We start from the raw sequence: 15,614 nt of genomic DNA, 5'->3' as shown, positions 1-15,614 counted from the left end.
CTTTCTGCTTCATTTGCAAAATACTTGTGTAGACCAGAATAGTGTATACCTCAGTCTAGGGTATTGTATTCAGTTCAACCATGTATGTGATAATTTTACCTGTCCTAAAAAAATAAAAAAAAATAAAAATAAAAACACCAGACAAAATATGCAATACAACAAATATGTATCACTGTGAGGTGGGTGTTTAATATGGAGCAGGAAAAATGACAAATATTTGAATTATCATATTTAGAAATTTAGGCGTGACATTTAATAAAATTATTCATATATCATTTTTAATAAGTATTTTATAGAATTGTATTTTTAAACAATGAAGTGAGTGTTTATAACTTTACTGCAAAACTGTAAATATTTATTTATAAAGTTTATCCACTTTATTTTGCAATACAGATGTGAATGTCCAAGACTTATGATTCATTAGCTGCAATAGCTAAATAGCTAAGAATAACAAAGTGCAGTAAACAGTAAAACTATTTGCACTTGGAAGCAGTGTGTTTATGAGTAATAAATGTAAAAAAAAAAAAAAAAAAAAAAAAAAAAAAGTGCTAACAATTACTTGTTTTCAATATCAAACTGCATAACAAGCTGTTTTTTACAGCTAAAATAACTGTAAGTGGATGACACTGGAAACCTCACTGAAATTGAAAATGCATCCACTCGAAAAAGTGGATACAGTTTATAAAATTACAGAAAAACTTTTAGCCTCAACACTCCATAGAATTATAGTATATAGTTATCTGTAATGGCCAAAAATGATCAGTTATCAATTAACAATTCTAATAATCTGCTTTTCCTGTGGAATGCAGGAGTTGGATCTTTAATGTTGGAGTTCGGAATTTCACCTCTACTGTATAAAAAAACTAAAAACATACAAAAAACACAAATTGTTTTTTAAATGTTAGAATTCAAAACTTTTAGTAATTTTTTTAGCTCCAAAGTTTAAGACCCAAACTGATTATCAGGTCATTACCTTGTGACAGAAAATGTGTCTCTAGTGAATGAATTTTCTTCTTCATTTCTTCAAATTTCAGCATTTTTTTTATCTGTGCCTCCAAAAATGTCTCTGTGGAGAAAAACCCGCCTATGTTTTCTTCCACCATATGCTCAACATTCTCCATCAATGTGGTCACTTGTGTGGTGGGACCAAATAAATGATGTCGTCCTCCAAAACTCTCAATGACAGACTTTGTTTCTTCATTTAGTTCTGCAGTCGTTTGATCTGAATTCTGCATTATAAGAACCATGATGTGTTTCTTGATTCTTGAGCTGAAAATCCTCTGGATCTCCTCCATTTCTGCTTTGTCTTCATCTGTAAGTGGAGCGTCAGGAATAATGAATAGGAAAACATGAACTCCAGGATCACAGAGAGACACACAGCGGAGAGTCTGACGCATCACTTCCTCCTCTGAAAGCCGAGTGTTGAACAGAGCTGGAAGCTCCACCAGACTGATCACACGACCATGAAGCTCTACGTCTGATCTTCTGTCTGTCTGCTGCAGGATCAGCTCTGATATGGAGGATTTTAATGTGCCGTCGCTCCCACACACAACCAGATTCAGCTTCACGCCCTCTGAAACAGATAGTAGAATATTAAAATGAAACAAAAACGTATACTATACTTAGGTTTTTACTACAAATGATCAAATATTATCACACTTACCTCTTTCTGTGGCTTGTTGCTTCATTGTGAAAAACTGTGAAGCTTCATGTTCGGCACAAATCAGGTGACGTCCATCATTCATTTGTACAATGCTTTCAAACGTGTGCAGAAGATCATCAGGAGAGCTGCTTTTCTGAAGACTGAAGTGTCTATTGAAGCATTTCTGAATGATTTTCTGTAGGATGTCATTGTTTTCAGTTGGCTCTTGTGTCGTGAGCACCATGGTGTGTTGAAAAACCCGCTCAGAGAAAGAGTCCAGCACCTTCTCCACACACTCTTGATCTTCTGTTGAACACTGCTCATGTTTGAGGAGCAGAACGATCACATGAGGTCCTGGATCAGACAGATACACACACTCTCTCACTGTTTTTGTGATGTGACGGAGTGACAGATGTTTCTGGAGCAGCTGAGGACTGTTGATGATGGTCACATGTCTGTCCTTCAATCTTCCTCCGATTCTCTCGACAACATCTGGAGGAGCTTCACTGTCAAACACTGCTCGTCCCAACAGAAAGTTTCCCACTCGACTGTTTTCTGACATGCTCTTCCCCAGCAGAATAATCCTGAGATCGCTAACTGAAACACACAAGTGATATGTAATGTTATGATGCCATGATCTATCATCATAGATGAAAAATAAAGTAAAGAGCTCTTTTCCAAAACGCGATAAACGCCAAAAAAATAAATAAAAGTTTGTCATGTAATTTTGCGGTGTACTGAACCTATTCACTGCTCCATCAACTTTTCATGCCAAATCGCTATATTTCCTTGTTTAAAATGTACTGCAAGATAGTTTCTTTCCAAACTGCGATAAGCGCCGAATCTATTTTTAGCCTAAACGTGATACATCCTCTGGATTAATCAGAATTCTCTCTCTCTCTCTCTCTCTCTCTCACCCTCAAATCACTCGTGCGTATCGCGCCAGACGCTCAATTTGCCTCATTTACGCGTACGCGCCATGCTAAACGCCTTCGCGCCGCAGGACCTCCAGATGCGCGTAAAAGCGTATTTACATTGACTTAACATGAAAATCACTTGCGCCAGACGCTCTATTCGCTTGTGGTGTGAACGCCACTCACTCACTCTCTCACTCACACAAGGTCATGTCGTGATTTGTTTTATGTAAAGTGGACAATGGTTCTACTTTTTATAGGTTCGACACTTTTCTGAATGCCAATGTATTTATTAGTGACTGACTTGCCTTTTTTTTTTTTTTAAGACAAAGCATCCATTTTTGAGAAAAAATTGCTGGATTAAAAAAAAAAAAAAAAAAAAGCCATGCTTTCCCGGGCTGCTCTGGGGGGCGCAGCGCGACGCGTAAATCGCCTTGCCCGCCCCTGTGCTGTTTTCCTGGATGTGTGTGAAGAACTTTGGCAGTATGGAGCAAACAGGCAAGCCAAACATGCCCTAAATCTGCATACATTTTTTTCTCTCTCACTACCCTAGGTGGTGGGTTGGCAGTGCTACGCACAGGCCGCCTCTACTCTGCATGTGATGGCCACCCTGAAACTATGGAAGGCCAAAACACTCATAATGCAGGAGGGAAGTTCTGAGCCGGGTTTGAGCTGCGCATGTTGACTGAGATTAAGTCAAAGTTTTGGCCCTCGGCCAGACTATGTCCACCCTGGTCCAGAAGTGCCCCCTGGCTAAACCTTTCAGAGGTGGGAGATATCGCCCAGTGTGCCTTCTCGGTGCTCTCATCTCACAATGTGGCCTTTTCGGCGACACTTTACAGGACTGGACCCAGCAGTTCTCCGCAGTTCAGAAGCAGGCTGAGGCAAACAAGAGCTTGCCCCTTTGTGCTTCAAGAGCACTCGTGGGCTGCCCCTCAGACTCCGCCACAGCCAGCTCTACTGTGATGTTGAGCCTTGAATGATGAAGAGGACCAGAATGGCAGCTTGCCACGCCTCGCAGCTCTCGTTCCCCTCTTGGCAAGAGGGTGAGAATGACAGTGCATGATGCACTCTCCACACGAAGGCGAGGTCGACAGTGTGCGCGTTATGAAACCTCGCCACTCATCCCCTTCTGCAATCGCCAGCGGACCGCAGCATGCGGTTCGAGAATGCAGCCAAGCCTTCCCATGCATCCTCTGTCCACCCGTGGAGCCAGGTGGGTGTTGCACTGCACACCTAGACCCCAATCCAAGCCGCCGCAGTGCCTCTCGGGTCAGGTCCCTGTCCTCCACCTCGCTTCCCCTCCGTGGGTTTATCTGTGGATCCTTTGGTCCCCCTGGTACGGTCTCTCAGAGCCTGGCTAGCACTCCCCCTGATCGTCCCACTGACTCATTCGAACCATCAAACTCAGCTATGCGATTCAGTTCGCCCGGCGCCCTTCCAAGTTCAGGGGCAGCCGGTTCACCACAGTGATGGCCACTGGTGCTCCTATCTTAAGGGCAGAGACCGAAGTCTTACTGGCGAAGGACGCAATCGAGCCGACCCCTCCAGCTGATATGAAGTCAGGGTTCTACAGCCCCTACTTCATTGTACCCAAGAAAGGCGGTGGGTTACGATGGATTACGGCCAGTTTTGGGGCCATTATGATCCCTGTACAAGCTCCCATTCAAAACGCTCATTCAGAAACACATTTACAAATTCATCCGTCCCCAAGATTGGTTTGCAGCGATCGACCGGACTTCAAATGTGTGTTTCTCTGTGACATTACCTAATGCTCAATCATCACTTAATTATCTAATAAACGTTTTCTCCCAGCATTATGAGGACATAAAAAAAAAAAAAAACTGTATAAATAACATTGTGGTACTAATCTTTTGAGAACATTAAAGACCAGGGGCACCCAGCGCAATTGACTTTGTACACCGACGCATGTATCATTCCTATTTTGCACCCGCGCAAAGCAGACTTTTCCCTCCACAGAAGCACGTCGGTAAGTTAGAAAATACACTTGCGCTCCCGGGGGCGGTGCAGCGCAAAGAGAAGGCGTGTTCCGGCGCAAACGTTCCTTCATGCTATTTTGCAGGTTTAGAAAACAATTGTGCCACTAACCAGGAAAAAATTGTTTAAAGTCAGTGGCGCGTTGCGCATGTTATTCATATGCTATTTTAAGGGCGCATGCTTGGCCATAATCAATGTAGCGTGTGCACAACGCGCACTTTGATTCTCTCATCTACACAGAAGCAGCAGTTTTCATTTTTGCAAATCATACATTATTACGATAGATAGATAGATAGATAGATAGATAGATAGATAGATAGATAGATAGATAGATAGATAGATAGATAGATAGACAATTTATTATAAAAGCATACATCTAGCTTACACATCTACCCAAATTATCATACGCCTGTTTAACCGAAGTTAATTTGGGTGGGTTTCTCCATCCCCAATGTCCCTGACGAGAACGTCGGTCTCCTCGGCTGTGAACCGCTCCTGGCGCGCGCCTGACAAATCCGCCGTTATAATAGGAATCCGCTTTAGAACAAGCGCGCCTGCTCTTAAAGGGAATGTGAGATGTCGCTCTGATTGGTTTATTTCATGTTACGCCCAAACCACACCTATGAATAATGAAGCTACTTCATACCAACCCCTTTTAGATTTGCGCCGGGCGCAAGAGGCATTTATCCCGCCGGGAAAATAGCAACAGCGCCCAAGACCCGCCCACAAAGTTACTTGCGCTTTGCGCTTGACACTTGCGTTTCAGATCGTTAAAATAGGGCCCAAAATAACATTGAGCAAATGTTAAATGAATGTTACTGGAAGATTGTTTGTTCATAGCTTTGAGAGAACCTTTCCAGAACGTTAGCCAGAGTTATGAGATCGTTAACGGTTAGCTGGGAATATTGCTAGTCCATATAATGCATGTTTTCACAATAGTAGATTAAATGTAAATGTTATTTTACAGGAGCACTTTTTAAATATTTCTAGTGAATACAATCACTGTTAATACTATTATAACATGAAAAAGCAAAAATAAAAATAAAATTACAGTAATAGACAATGATATAATTGTTAAATGGGAAAAATGGAAAATAATTAATTTTCACTGCAAAGATCATCAGAAGAAGAAAAATCCAGATGGGGCTGATCTGTATACAGACTTACATGAAGGAGGTTCCATTTTACTCCATTTTCTTTTTAGAGCAAGTTTGTTGGCAACAGTCACTGGATGAAACAAAAGACTTGCATTAAATTGGACTTTAATCACAGCAGCACATACTAACAGAAAACAACTTTTTTTTATTTTTATTTTTTTTATTCTTGGGAAATAAGATTAGAAAATACAATTAGTCAGCTTGCATTAAGAAAATAATAAAAAATGAACTTTGCCAAGAGAGTATGCAGTGGAGAATCTGTATTAACATTTCCTCAGATGTTATCCAAACTTTTTAGCTGCATGCACACACTGTAAAAAATTTCTAACCTCTCCAAGTCAAAATTTTCTTATAAAAAAACATATATGATCAATAAGTTATGACAACATATGTTTTTACATTGCTTTAACTCATCAAAATAAGTTAAGCAATTTTCAACTATTTCTGACTTTTTTTTAAGTCAGTAATTTGAGTTGAAATGTCTTATACATCCAAGTTGATTGCACTTAAAATTGTAAGGCATTTACTCTTTTTACAGTGTGGTCAACTACATTTAAAACAGGCTTCTCTGTGATTCTCACCTATGCCGTCTCTGCTGGACATGTTGATATTCTGCTCTGTTCTCTGTCTATTTCTTTCAGACATGATCTCTTTTCATTTAATCATCTCCGACTCCTGACATCTGTGGGTTTATCTTCCAGTTAAAGATTTCAGTCTCTGTTCATTTGACCAGAATATGAAAAACACCATCCATGTTCTCTATTATTGTGCATGATTTTGTTAAACAGATTTCTGTTAACAGCATTGAATTGAGTATTTAAATTAGTAAATAGTAGAGCTTTGCCTGCAAACCTGCTGTGGGTTACAGGTTTAGCATTTAGCTTCTCATTCTTAAAGTCACTTTGGATTAAAGAAAGTGTAACTCAATGTTACTGCAGCTCATATATTAATTAAATACATAAACTAAACTCTTCATTTGTGTAAACTAGTCCATACGTTTACGGTACATTTACCAAAACAAACATAAAAAGGATATTTATAACGAAACAAGATACCTGTGTGTCGAGGCTTCATCATGCTTATATTTTCTTTTTGCAAACAAGAATCCAGGAAAAGGTTTGTGGGACGAGTCACTTCAATATCAAGATAGAAACCTGTTGTTGCCTGCCTTGTCTGACAACTGGTGCAGCTAAAAGTTCTAGTTAAATTTTATTGTGAAAATGAGACAATGTGAATAAACAGCCAAAAAATAAATAAAGTCCTTATTTTACTCAGTTATAAAGATATTATGTCTTGATGTTTAGTTTGCTCACAGATAGCATTCAAGAACATGACTACATAGTGTTATTTAAGTGTTTATCTTAATACATAAAAAAATTTTTTGGGATAATTGAATTCAACATTTCTGGATACATAGTAGGCCTACTATTTGGGTAACACTGAACATCATCAAAATAATATTTTAAAAAAACTGCATTGCTGGATATTTATGTGACTTTACCAGCAAAAAGAATGCATGATATGTGTTGTATTTCTTAAAAATTTCTTTGTTCTGAATCCAGTATTTAACCTCTTAAGGCCCAAGCTGTTTTTTTACATGCGTTTTTTATTTCTCTTTGCTATTTGGGCTTATTGGAACCTAATTAGAATAAAAACTAAGTATCATCTTTTGATATGATGTACTTTTAGAGAAAAATGATGGCCACATACGTGGACTCATGGTCCGAACTTCCATAAAACACAATAAAGTCACCTTTGTGTAATAGAATGAAAAACTCTTTATTTCAGCTTGAACACAGCAGTTTTTTTCCTGACTGTTTTTTAATATGGAGGAACCAAGGAACATGGACTACAGGAACAACAGAACATCATGTGTGTGTGTGTGTGTGTGTGTGTGTGTGTGTGTGTGTGTGTGTGTGTGTGTGTGTGTGTGTGTGTGTGTGTGTGTGTGTGTGTGTGTGTGTGTGTGAGTGTGTGTGAGTGAGTGAGTGAGTGAGTGAGTGTGTGTGAGAGTGAGTGTCCTCCTCCTCTCCTTGGCCTCACGCTTCCTCTGAGTCTCCGCAAACTACAGGTCTTGGCTAACCATTATCTACATGTTTGCGTCCTCTGCTGTGGTCAGTGGGCTCAGGAATGGGGTCCTCATCATCACTGCTGTCCTCACTGCTGCTTTCCTCCTGTGGTGATGGTTGGTAATTGCCATCCAGGATGGGATCATCGTTGTCAGACACATCCAAATCTGAGTTGTCCCCATCAATTAAACCAAGTAGCTCCAATGCTCTTTGCACAGAAAAACGCTCTGGAAATAAAAACATGATAAAATCAAATACAAATTTATTTAATTTATGTATGTAGGTTTGCATTATTTATTTATTTATTCCAATGGGATAATATGCAAGCTAATTTACATGTGCACATTTTTACTTGCATATTACATTTTTACTAACATTTTCAACCCAACTAATTTAAGTATGTATGTATGTATTTAGTGATTTAATTGTTATTCATTTCATTGGGACCATGTACAGCTTTTTAGCTGCATCAGAGCTTGCTTTTTCCCATTTTATGTGTGTGCATGTTTACTAGCATATTAGCTGTTTCGAGGAGGTTCAGTCCATAAGTACACGTATGTGTAGGGGAGCGCGGGGCACAACCTAACGCGGGGCTAGTTGTAACACGCTTGTTTTAAATACTTCCGCACATGCTTGGATGACGAAACTTTGTGTATTTACTAGTTGCCATATCAACACTATACAGCAAAAAAAATTCCGCCAAAATATTTTTTTTTTTTGGAAGATATCCATAGACAGTTATTAAACCATAACAAAAGTAAATTTCTTACTTAAGTTAATTTTTCATATCTATTTTTTGTGTTTATTTAAAATAAGACAAATCTGATATTATTTTAATCTCCAAGATGTTATTTAACAGTTGAGATAGTTATTTAATGCTTCGCTAACTAGCAGAAGACACCAGCAGGGTTTAAATCCCAGTTGTGCAGGCGGGGGCATGTTGTAACACTGCGTTACAATGTGCCCCTATTAGAAATATGCTATTATATTCTATACTTTTATTAATTTTATTGGGAAAACGTGAGAAAAAGGTGAATAAAGACTGAGAGTCAATGACTGTGAGTCAATGACTAATTATTTATTTGTTTTGAACTATGTTGTATAGCTGTGTTTTCATGTGTTCGTAGTCAAAACTCAAAAAATTTGTTTATATTTAATTATTAAAAATTGCCATTATTTTATATGAAAAAGTTTTTTAATTGTATTTTATTTAGAAAATATTTTAGTTTGTTTTGTATATATTTTTTATTAGATCAGATAACATTTTAAGCTGTCATATGTTATGTTACAATGTGCCCCACACATGTTACAATGTACCCCACCTATGGGGCATGTTGTCACATTTCACTTCCATTCTTTCGGGGTATATCAAGAAAAAAGTATATACTGTATTAATAAAACAAAACCACATAATTGTACTAGACATGTGGGAAATTAATGTGGGAAAAAATAAATAGTCTGAACCATAACTAGATTTACACAAACTGAGAAAGTCAAAAAGCGTTAGGTTGTGCCCCGCTCTCCCCTACATGATATCATGTTTAGCGACCTACAAAGTTGCTAGTTTTACACTTTTTAAAAAAAAATGTGCATGTCATGACAAATATACAAGGCTTTTATAAATATCTAAATCAGAATAAGCCATGAAATATAACAGAACTTCTTACCTGGTCGACGTTTGTGTATGGAGCTACCACTTGCATCTTCCCTTGTGTTCGCCGCCATTTTGAATTTTGACCGTAGTGTGTTTTTTATTTCTGACACCACCAGATGGCAGTGTAAGTACCCCCATGCATGTCCATACCACACCAATTCAGCAGTGAACACAATTGTGGACATAAAGAGCTAAAATGTAATTTGCACTTGAGAAAACAGATTTTTATCAGTTATCACTGTCACTTAATGCTTTAATGTCAAGTCATTTTCACAAGTCAGTGAATATAATAATTTCTCTTTATAAGCATTTTAATTTATTCCAATTCACATATGCGTTCGTGCATTGTAAATGGATGTTCTCAAGAAATGAATTACTTATATCCTAACTTCACACGTAATACACCAACTTCAGATGAGTAAAGAAAGCACAGCAAAATACAGTTAAATTAACACTGCTCAGTGTCTATATAGGGGTCCACTCTACAGAGTTGTTAAAGTAACACTGAAGCAGTGTTACAGTTAATTAGATTTCACTTTATTTTGACACTACTAACTCACATTAGAGTGTTAGACAAGTATTAGTAGATTAGGGTTGGAATAAGTTAACGTAGTTACTTATAGGCTACTCAACAGAACGTCCATAAGGGACCATCAAAATGATAATTAAGTCATTAATGAAGTGATGATTGAGCATTAGTGGTAATACTTGCTGTTAATGCTATTTGAGCACAATAAACATTTATGGGGCCGTTCATGTCAGATTTGGTTGCTGATTTGATGTTATTTAATTGAGTGGCAAGCAGTTTATCAGATTTCAGGATTTCCCCATTCAAGATAGGACTTGCATGCCCGAAATAGCTGCCCGGAGGCATTGCAAATATGGCCACAGAGTGAACAGATTTTTCTTGAAAGGGACTCACAGGGATCACACCCTTATAAACGTCACCTGGAGGGCAAAACAAAGTCTTCCTCCATTGCCCGCCAGTGATTTTTACCAGGATTGTACTAAGTACTAATGTACTAAGGCAGCGAATAATAAAAGACTAAATTCAGTATACAGCTTATTGATGATGCATTCTACATTCTATGATTTCCAAACCCAAAGTTTCACATCATTGTTTTCCCATTGAAAACTATAAAAAAGACGCTTGATGTGCAGCGCGTTGCATTCATATTCTGGGCTGATCTGCTTGCATGTATATAGTATGCGTCATCAATCAGGTGTGTACTGAATTTGATCTCTTAATTTCAGTGTTTTATACATTTAGCCTCGTTTTTTTTTTTTTTTTTTTTTTTTTTTTAAATAGTGATTGAAATACTGCGTCAGGGTGCACAGAACTTAGTTTGTAGTTTGTTCACATATCTTTGGTTTTCTTCTCTTGACAGGTGATCTTAATATTCGTGGCTTGACATAGGTGGGTGAAAGACTGGAAGAACTGGAAGATGCCGAGCCGTCTGCATGTACTGAGAAATGACTACTCCCAGAGAAAACAAAGGATGTTTCTGGAAATTAACATTTGAACTCTCTCTTGCAAAATTAACATTCATAACAACACAATTCCACATTCAGGTTAGTAACGGACTAAAATTCAGCTTAGGTGGTGCAGAGGGGCACACTGACTAAAGTTTTAGAGATCCGACTAACACATTGGCATTAATCATGTATACTTAGACTGTAGAGGGGTCAATGACGTGGCGTGTCAATTCTGGTGTCCCAAGCATATTCATAATATAAAAATGTATACATTTTTAAATACACTTCATTAAGTGACTCAACTTCCCCCTCTTTAATTACTCATGTGAGAATTCATTATAAATAATTAATCTTTAAGGAACTATTGAGCTCAAAAGTCTCAAAATGTCATTCCGGGTAACTGTCCCGGCTTAAAATCTGAATACAAAAATACAACAAAAATTGTAAAAATATAAATAAAAGTATTTAAAATCTACTTGGGCATAATTGTATTGATGTTTTCAATGATTCCTACAAATATAGTGAAAATACTAAGCTTATTTACATTTTTAAGACAGAACGACTTTTGTCCCCAAATTGTGATTTCTCTAATGTCAGTCCTGGATAACAGACATCAATGACCATTTTGGACCATAATGCATTTTGGTATGTCATGTGACATAATATTGTATCAAAAAGAAGACCCTGAAGGAGCACTAGAACATGTGCAAAGGTCAGGAAGCGTCTCTTAAAATTTCGATATTTTGATATTTCGGTCACTGGTGCACTTTGTAGCAATATCATGTGACCTTTTGGATAACACTAATAAAACATTTATAATGATTTTATATAAAAAAACTATCTATTTGATCTAAAAGGTTACCTTAAGTGATGATAGCTAAGTTGATAGCTAAGTAAGTTAGTGCCTGATTATAAAGAAAAAATATTGGTTTTTGTCATTCCTGGATAACAACATGTCATTCTTGTATAACAAAAAACCTGTTAGCCAGGACTTGTCATCCGTTATCCAGAATGACACATGCACAACAATCTAGTTTTTAATTAACATTTGTAAACTTTTAGGCAAAGTTATTATTGTTATATTATTAACATTAACATTATTTACATAATTGTATGTTTTTTTGCCATATTTTAGCTGTCATTCATCTTGATTTCATATGATTCAATGAGTCACATGCATGGGTCATTATCAATGAATTTAACTTTTTTAAATCATTAAAAACTTGTCAGTGTCTCTTACTTTGTTTCAAGTTTGAGTGTTGGAAAGGAAAAAATGATACTGAGGATGGTTTTTATGGTAATCCTGAAAAATATTGCAGAATGTCCTTCCGTCTAACAGTATGTCATTCCGGCTAACAATGACACAGGCAATTCATTTAACCCATATTTGTGTGTTAGATTACACAATTCTGTTTTTTGTTGAGTTAATGATAAAACAAGTCTTATTTACTTTATTGGAAAACATTTGAAAACATTTTCCAGCTTTTTTTAAAATTTGGTTCTGAATTTTGAGTTATCAGCAGCCAAAACTGAGCCCATGTCTATATGAAATCCCAAATTGATTATATTAATTGTGATTAAAATGTAGTTTTACGAGCACTAGTTGTTTGTTGAGCTCCAATTATGGATATCAGTACATTTGTATATGCCAACAATGGTAGAAATGTAATTAATTTAAAAATTCATTACGTTACCCAGGAATTACATTTTCATGGGGAAAAAGATCTGATTCACCAAAAAAAGTGGTTAATTACATTCTTGAAATGTGTACATGTCATTGCATTACATACACAACACTCTAATAAGTATAGAAAGTCCTAAAATTTGAATTTTTTTGGCAGTTAATTTTTTTTTCACATCTTATCCGTCATTCACCCAGAGGCTGATAATGGATTTTCTGTTAAGACCAACCTACTGTAAATAGAGGTGAGCCTCAACTTCTGATTATTGTAATATTATTCTAACTAAGTGTGGAACCCATGGCATGATTAAACAAAGTTACCATTATAAGAAGTTAAGTTGGTCAGCTTGACTCGATGGTAATAGTCATGACCTCTGGTATAGTCTTACCTTAATTAAGTGTGTTCAGATCTATGGGGACTAAATAATACAGTATATTCTAGAATGAGCAAAGTGTAGTATGGTCTTCTAGGATATTATTCAAACGTCTCTGTCTAATGACCAAGACTGATGAGTTTGTGATTATGAAATTGTATACCCATATGAATCCCACATCTCACATCCCACGCAAAACTCAAAGTGTTATAGGAATCCAGATGAATGAGTGTAGTTTTAATAAAGAGTTAAATAGTATAATCGAATGCGTAGCTAAACTATCACACAAATGACCAATAATCAATTGGCATTCTAACCTAAATTTGAGGTTGTGATAAAATGGAGTCAGATAAAAGTTGAATTGGAATTAAATTACTTTGCCACGCTGAAAAGATAGAACGTGCAGTAAACTGTCACCCGTTCTATTGGAATCTGCCGTTGGGTCGGCAGGACGGGCCTTTCAGTGGGTCTCACAAGATGAAGACGGATGAAGACGAAGGTAAACAGGATCCAATACGAAGTGATTTTTAATAATACAATAAACTCAGGAACTGATAGAAAGTGTTACAGGGCGGGAAACAAAGGTTAACACGGAAACACGAACATAGACCGACAACTGAAGACTGAAAACAGAGTAACAAAATATACAGAGACAACGAACTAAATGATGAGCATCTGTGGTGGAGTATTAGTGTCAACGGTGACTGATGAGTGGCGGGAAATAGAACAAAGGAAACATGTGACTGAAGACTTTCAAACTAAAAGTCCATGAAGGGGACACTAACTGAACATAAATGTGACAGAACACCCCCTCCCAGAAGGCGCGACCTTGTGGCGAGGAGAGAAGGAGGAGGGCGTGGAGATGGTGTGGGGATGGTGACAGGAGATGGTGAAGGGATGGTGATGGCAGGCAGCGGAGGAATCGTAACAGATGGATGACAACGAGATCCCGTCGGCGATGATGGTGTACGTACTGTAAGGGGTTACAGTATTCAGACCCAGGACCAGATATGATGAAAGAAGACCAGGAGTCGTGAAGTTCAATCAAATAAGTAAAAATTTACTGAAGAATAGTTTGCAGTTAAATTGGTAGAGCCAGCGTTAAAGTCTCACGTGGAGGTCGCAAGCTAACTCTACCTTACACAGAAATCTTACACCAATTATACCTTTTCCAAGGACATATATTACATAAACATTCACTTCTGATTGGCTAAGAGAACATGAAGTCTAAACAATGATACACTTATAGATAGACAGAAGGGTACATTGACATTAATCAAGATAATTTGTCATCCGAGTCCCTGTCGATCCCATGATGACCTCGGAGGTTGTCGAAAAGGGTCCCGAGATCTGCTGCTACATACCACGAGACCTGCATAGAACATGCAACGCATACACAAAAGCACGAAGAGAATAACAGTTCTACCAAGGTTGTAGAGAGCCTGAGCTCATTGTTATCAGGTCAGACCCAAAACATACTGATAACACCTTCACTCCTCAGAAAGAAGTACAGATACGGTCCACTTTATTCTCTAGAGCCACGGTTGTCAAACTGGGGTACGCGTACCCCCAGGGGTACGTGGACTGATTTCAGGGGGTACGCGAAAAAAGATCTAAGGCCGGCGACACACTGGCTGCGTGGCGCAAGCGTCTCAGCTGCGTGGCGTGTCCATTTTTATTTCGGGTCCCATGTTAACAGGTTAGAGTTTGCACACTGCCTGTGTGACACACGCGTCTCAAGCGCGGCTCGTGCCGCGCGGAAAACGCGTGCATGCAAGAAATAGAACCGACGCCTATTTTTCACGCGACACGCAAGCGTGTTGGAAGCGTTTCCAGGCAAAATAGAGTAGGAGAATATGTTTATATGTCATTTTGACACGAATACATATTAATAAATGTCATTTTGATGTTTGAAAGTGTCTAGGGTTTGACATAAATGCAAATATTTTGTAATGTAAAAAAATATTATCGATTTTCAAATACTGCACCTGTCAATACAGAACGAAATATATTCAATAGCCTATTTTGCCGTCAACATATAACATACATCTTTTCCTACTCTATTTTGCCTGGAAACGCTTCCAACACGCTTATGTCGCGTTAAAAATAGGCGTCGGTTCTATTTATTAAGACCAAGTATAGGTACAGTATAGACTGTTTGTGGAAAATGATCTAAGACTGAAACTGTCCCCAATTCGGCCTAACATCGCTGCATTATTTAAGAACATCCAGGCACATCCCTCACATTGATTAAACTGGTGATGTGGATGGAGAGGTGGTAGGCCTATTCTGTGTGGTTTACTACAATTTAGTTTACTGTTTACTATTTAGTTTACTATTGTTAATGTGTTCTCTTTTTTATTATTATTTTACAGCAGAGAAGTTAAGAAAATATACAATGTTATCATATGTGAAAAGCAATACTTATCAGTATGTGAAAAGTTAACAATAGCTTTAATGAGATGTTGGATATGTGTTGTAGGCCTCTTGTGTGTGAGATTGGGTGCATATCTGTTTAAAATCATTATATTCAGCACATTTGTATCATATGTTGACTTTTGATGAGATTTGTATCATATGTTTATGATTCTATTCACTATTCTCGACAAAATTGATAAAAATAAATATTAATAAAATTAAAAAAAAACT

At 37.6% G+C, this 15,614-nt stretch overlaps 1 protein-coding gene and 1 long non-coding RNA gene across 2 annotated transcripts in view; one reads left to right on the top strand and one right to left on the bottom strand.

Annotated features, from left to right (window-relative positions):
• The window catches only part of LOC309495979 (uncharacterized protein), a 40,850-nt gene extending 34,131 nt beyond the window's left edge, over nt 1-6,719 (bottom strand). The window contains 4 exon segments of the mRNA XM_082165901.1: nt 974-1,573; nt 1,664-2,239; nt 5,722-5,781; nt 6,293-6,719. Of these exon segments, the coding sequence (XP_082022027.1) occupies nt 974-1,573; nt 1,664-2,239; nt 5,722-5,781; nt 6,293-6,356 (1,300 nt within the window). The 5' untranslated portion in view covers nt 6,357-6,719.
• Nucleotides 6,720-10,834: 4,115 nt separating this feature from the next.
• Nucleotides 10,835-15,389, top strand: LOC309495409. The gene is made up of 2 exons (XR_014204659.1): nt 10,835-11,006; nt 13,974-15,389. It is a non-coding gene; the product is annotated as an uncharacterized lncRNA (long non-coding RNA).
• The last annotated feature ends 225 nt before the right edge of the window (nt 15,390-15,614 follow it).

This window comes from Leuciscus leuciscus (assembly GCF_965113295.1).
Source record: "Leuciscus leuciscus genome assembly, chromosome: 1".
NCBI classification, from domain to species: Eukaryota; Metazoa; Chordata; class Actinopteri; order Cypriniformes; family Leuciscidae; genus Leuciscus; species Leuciscus leuciscus.
Note: the sequence above shows the minus strand (reverse complement) of the source record. Positions and strands in the feature narration are given on the sequence as shown.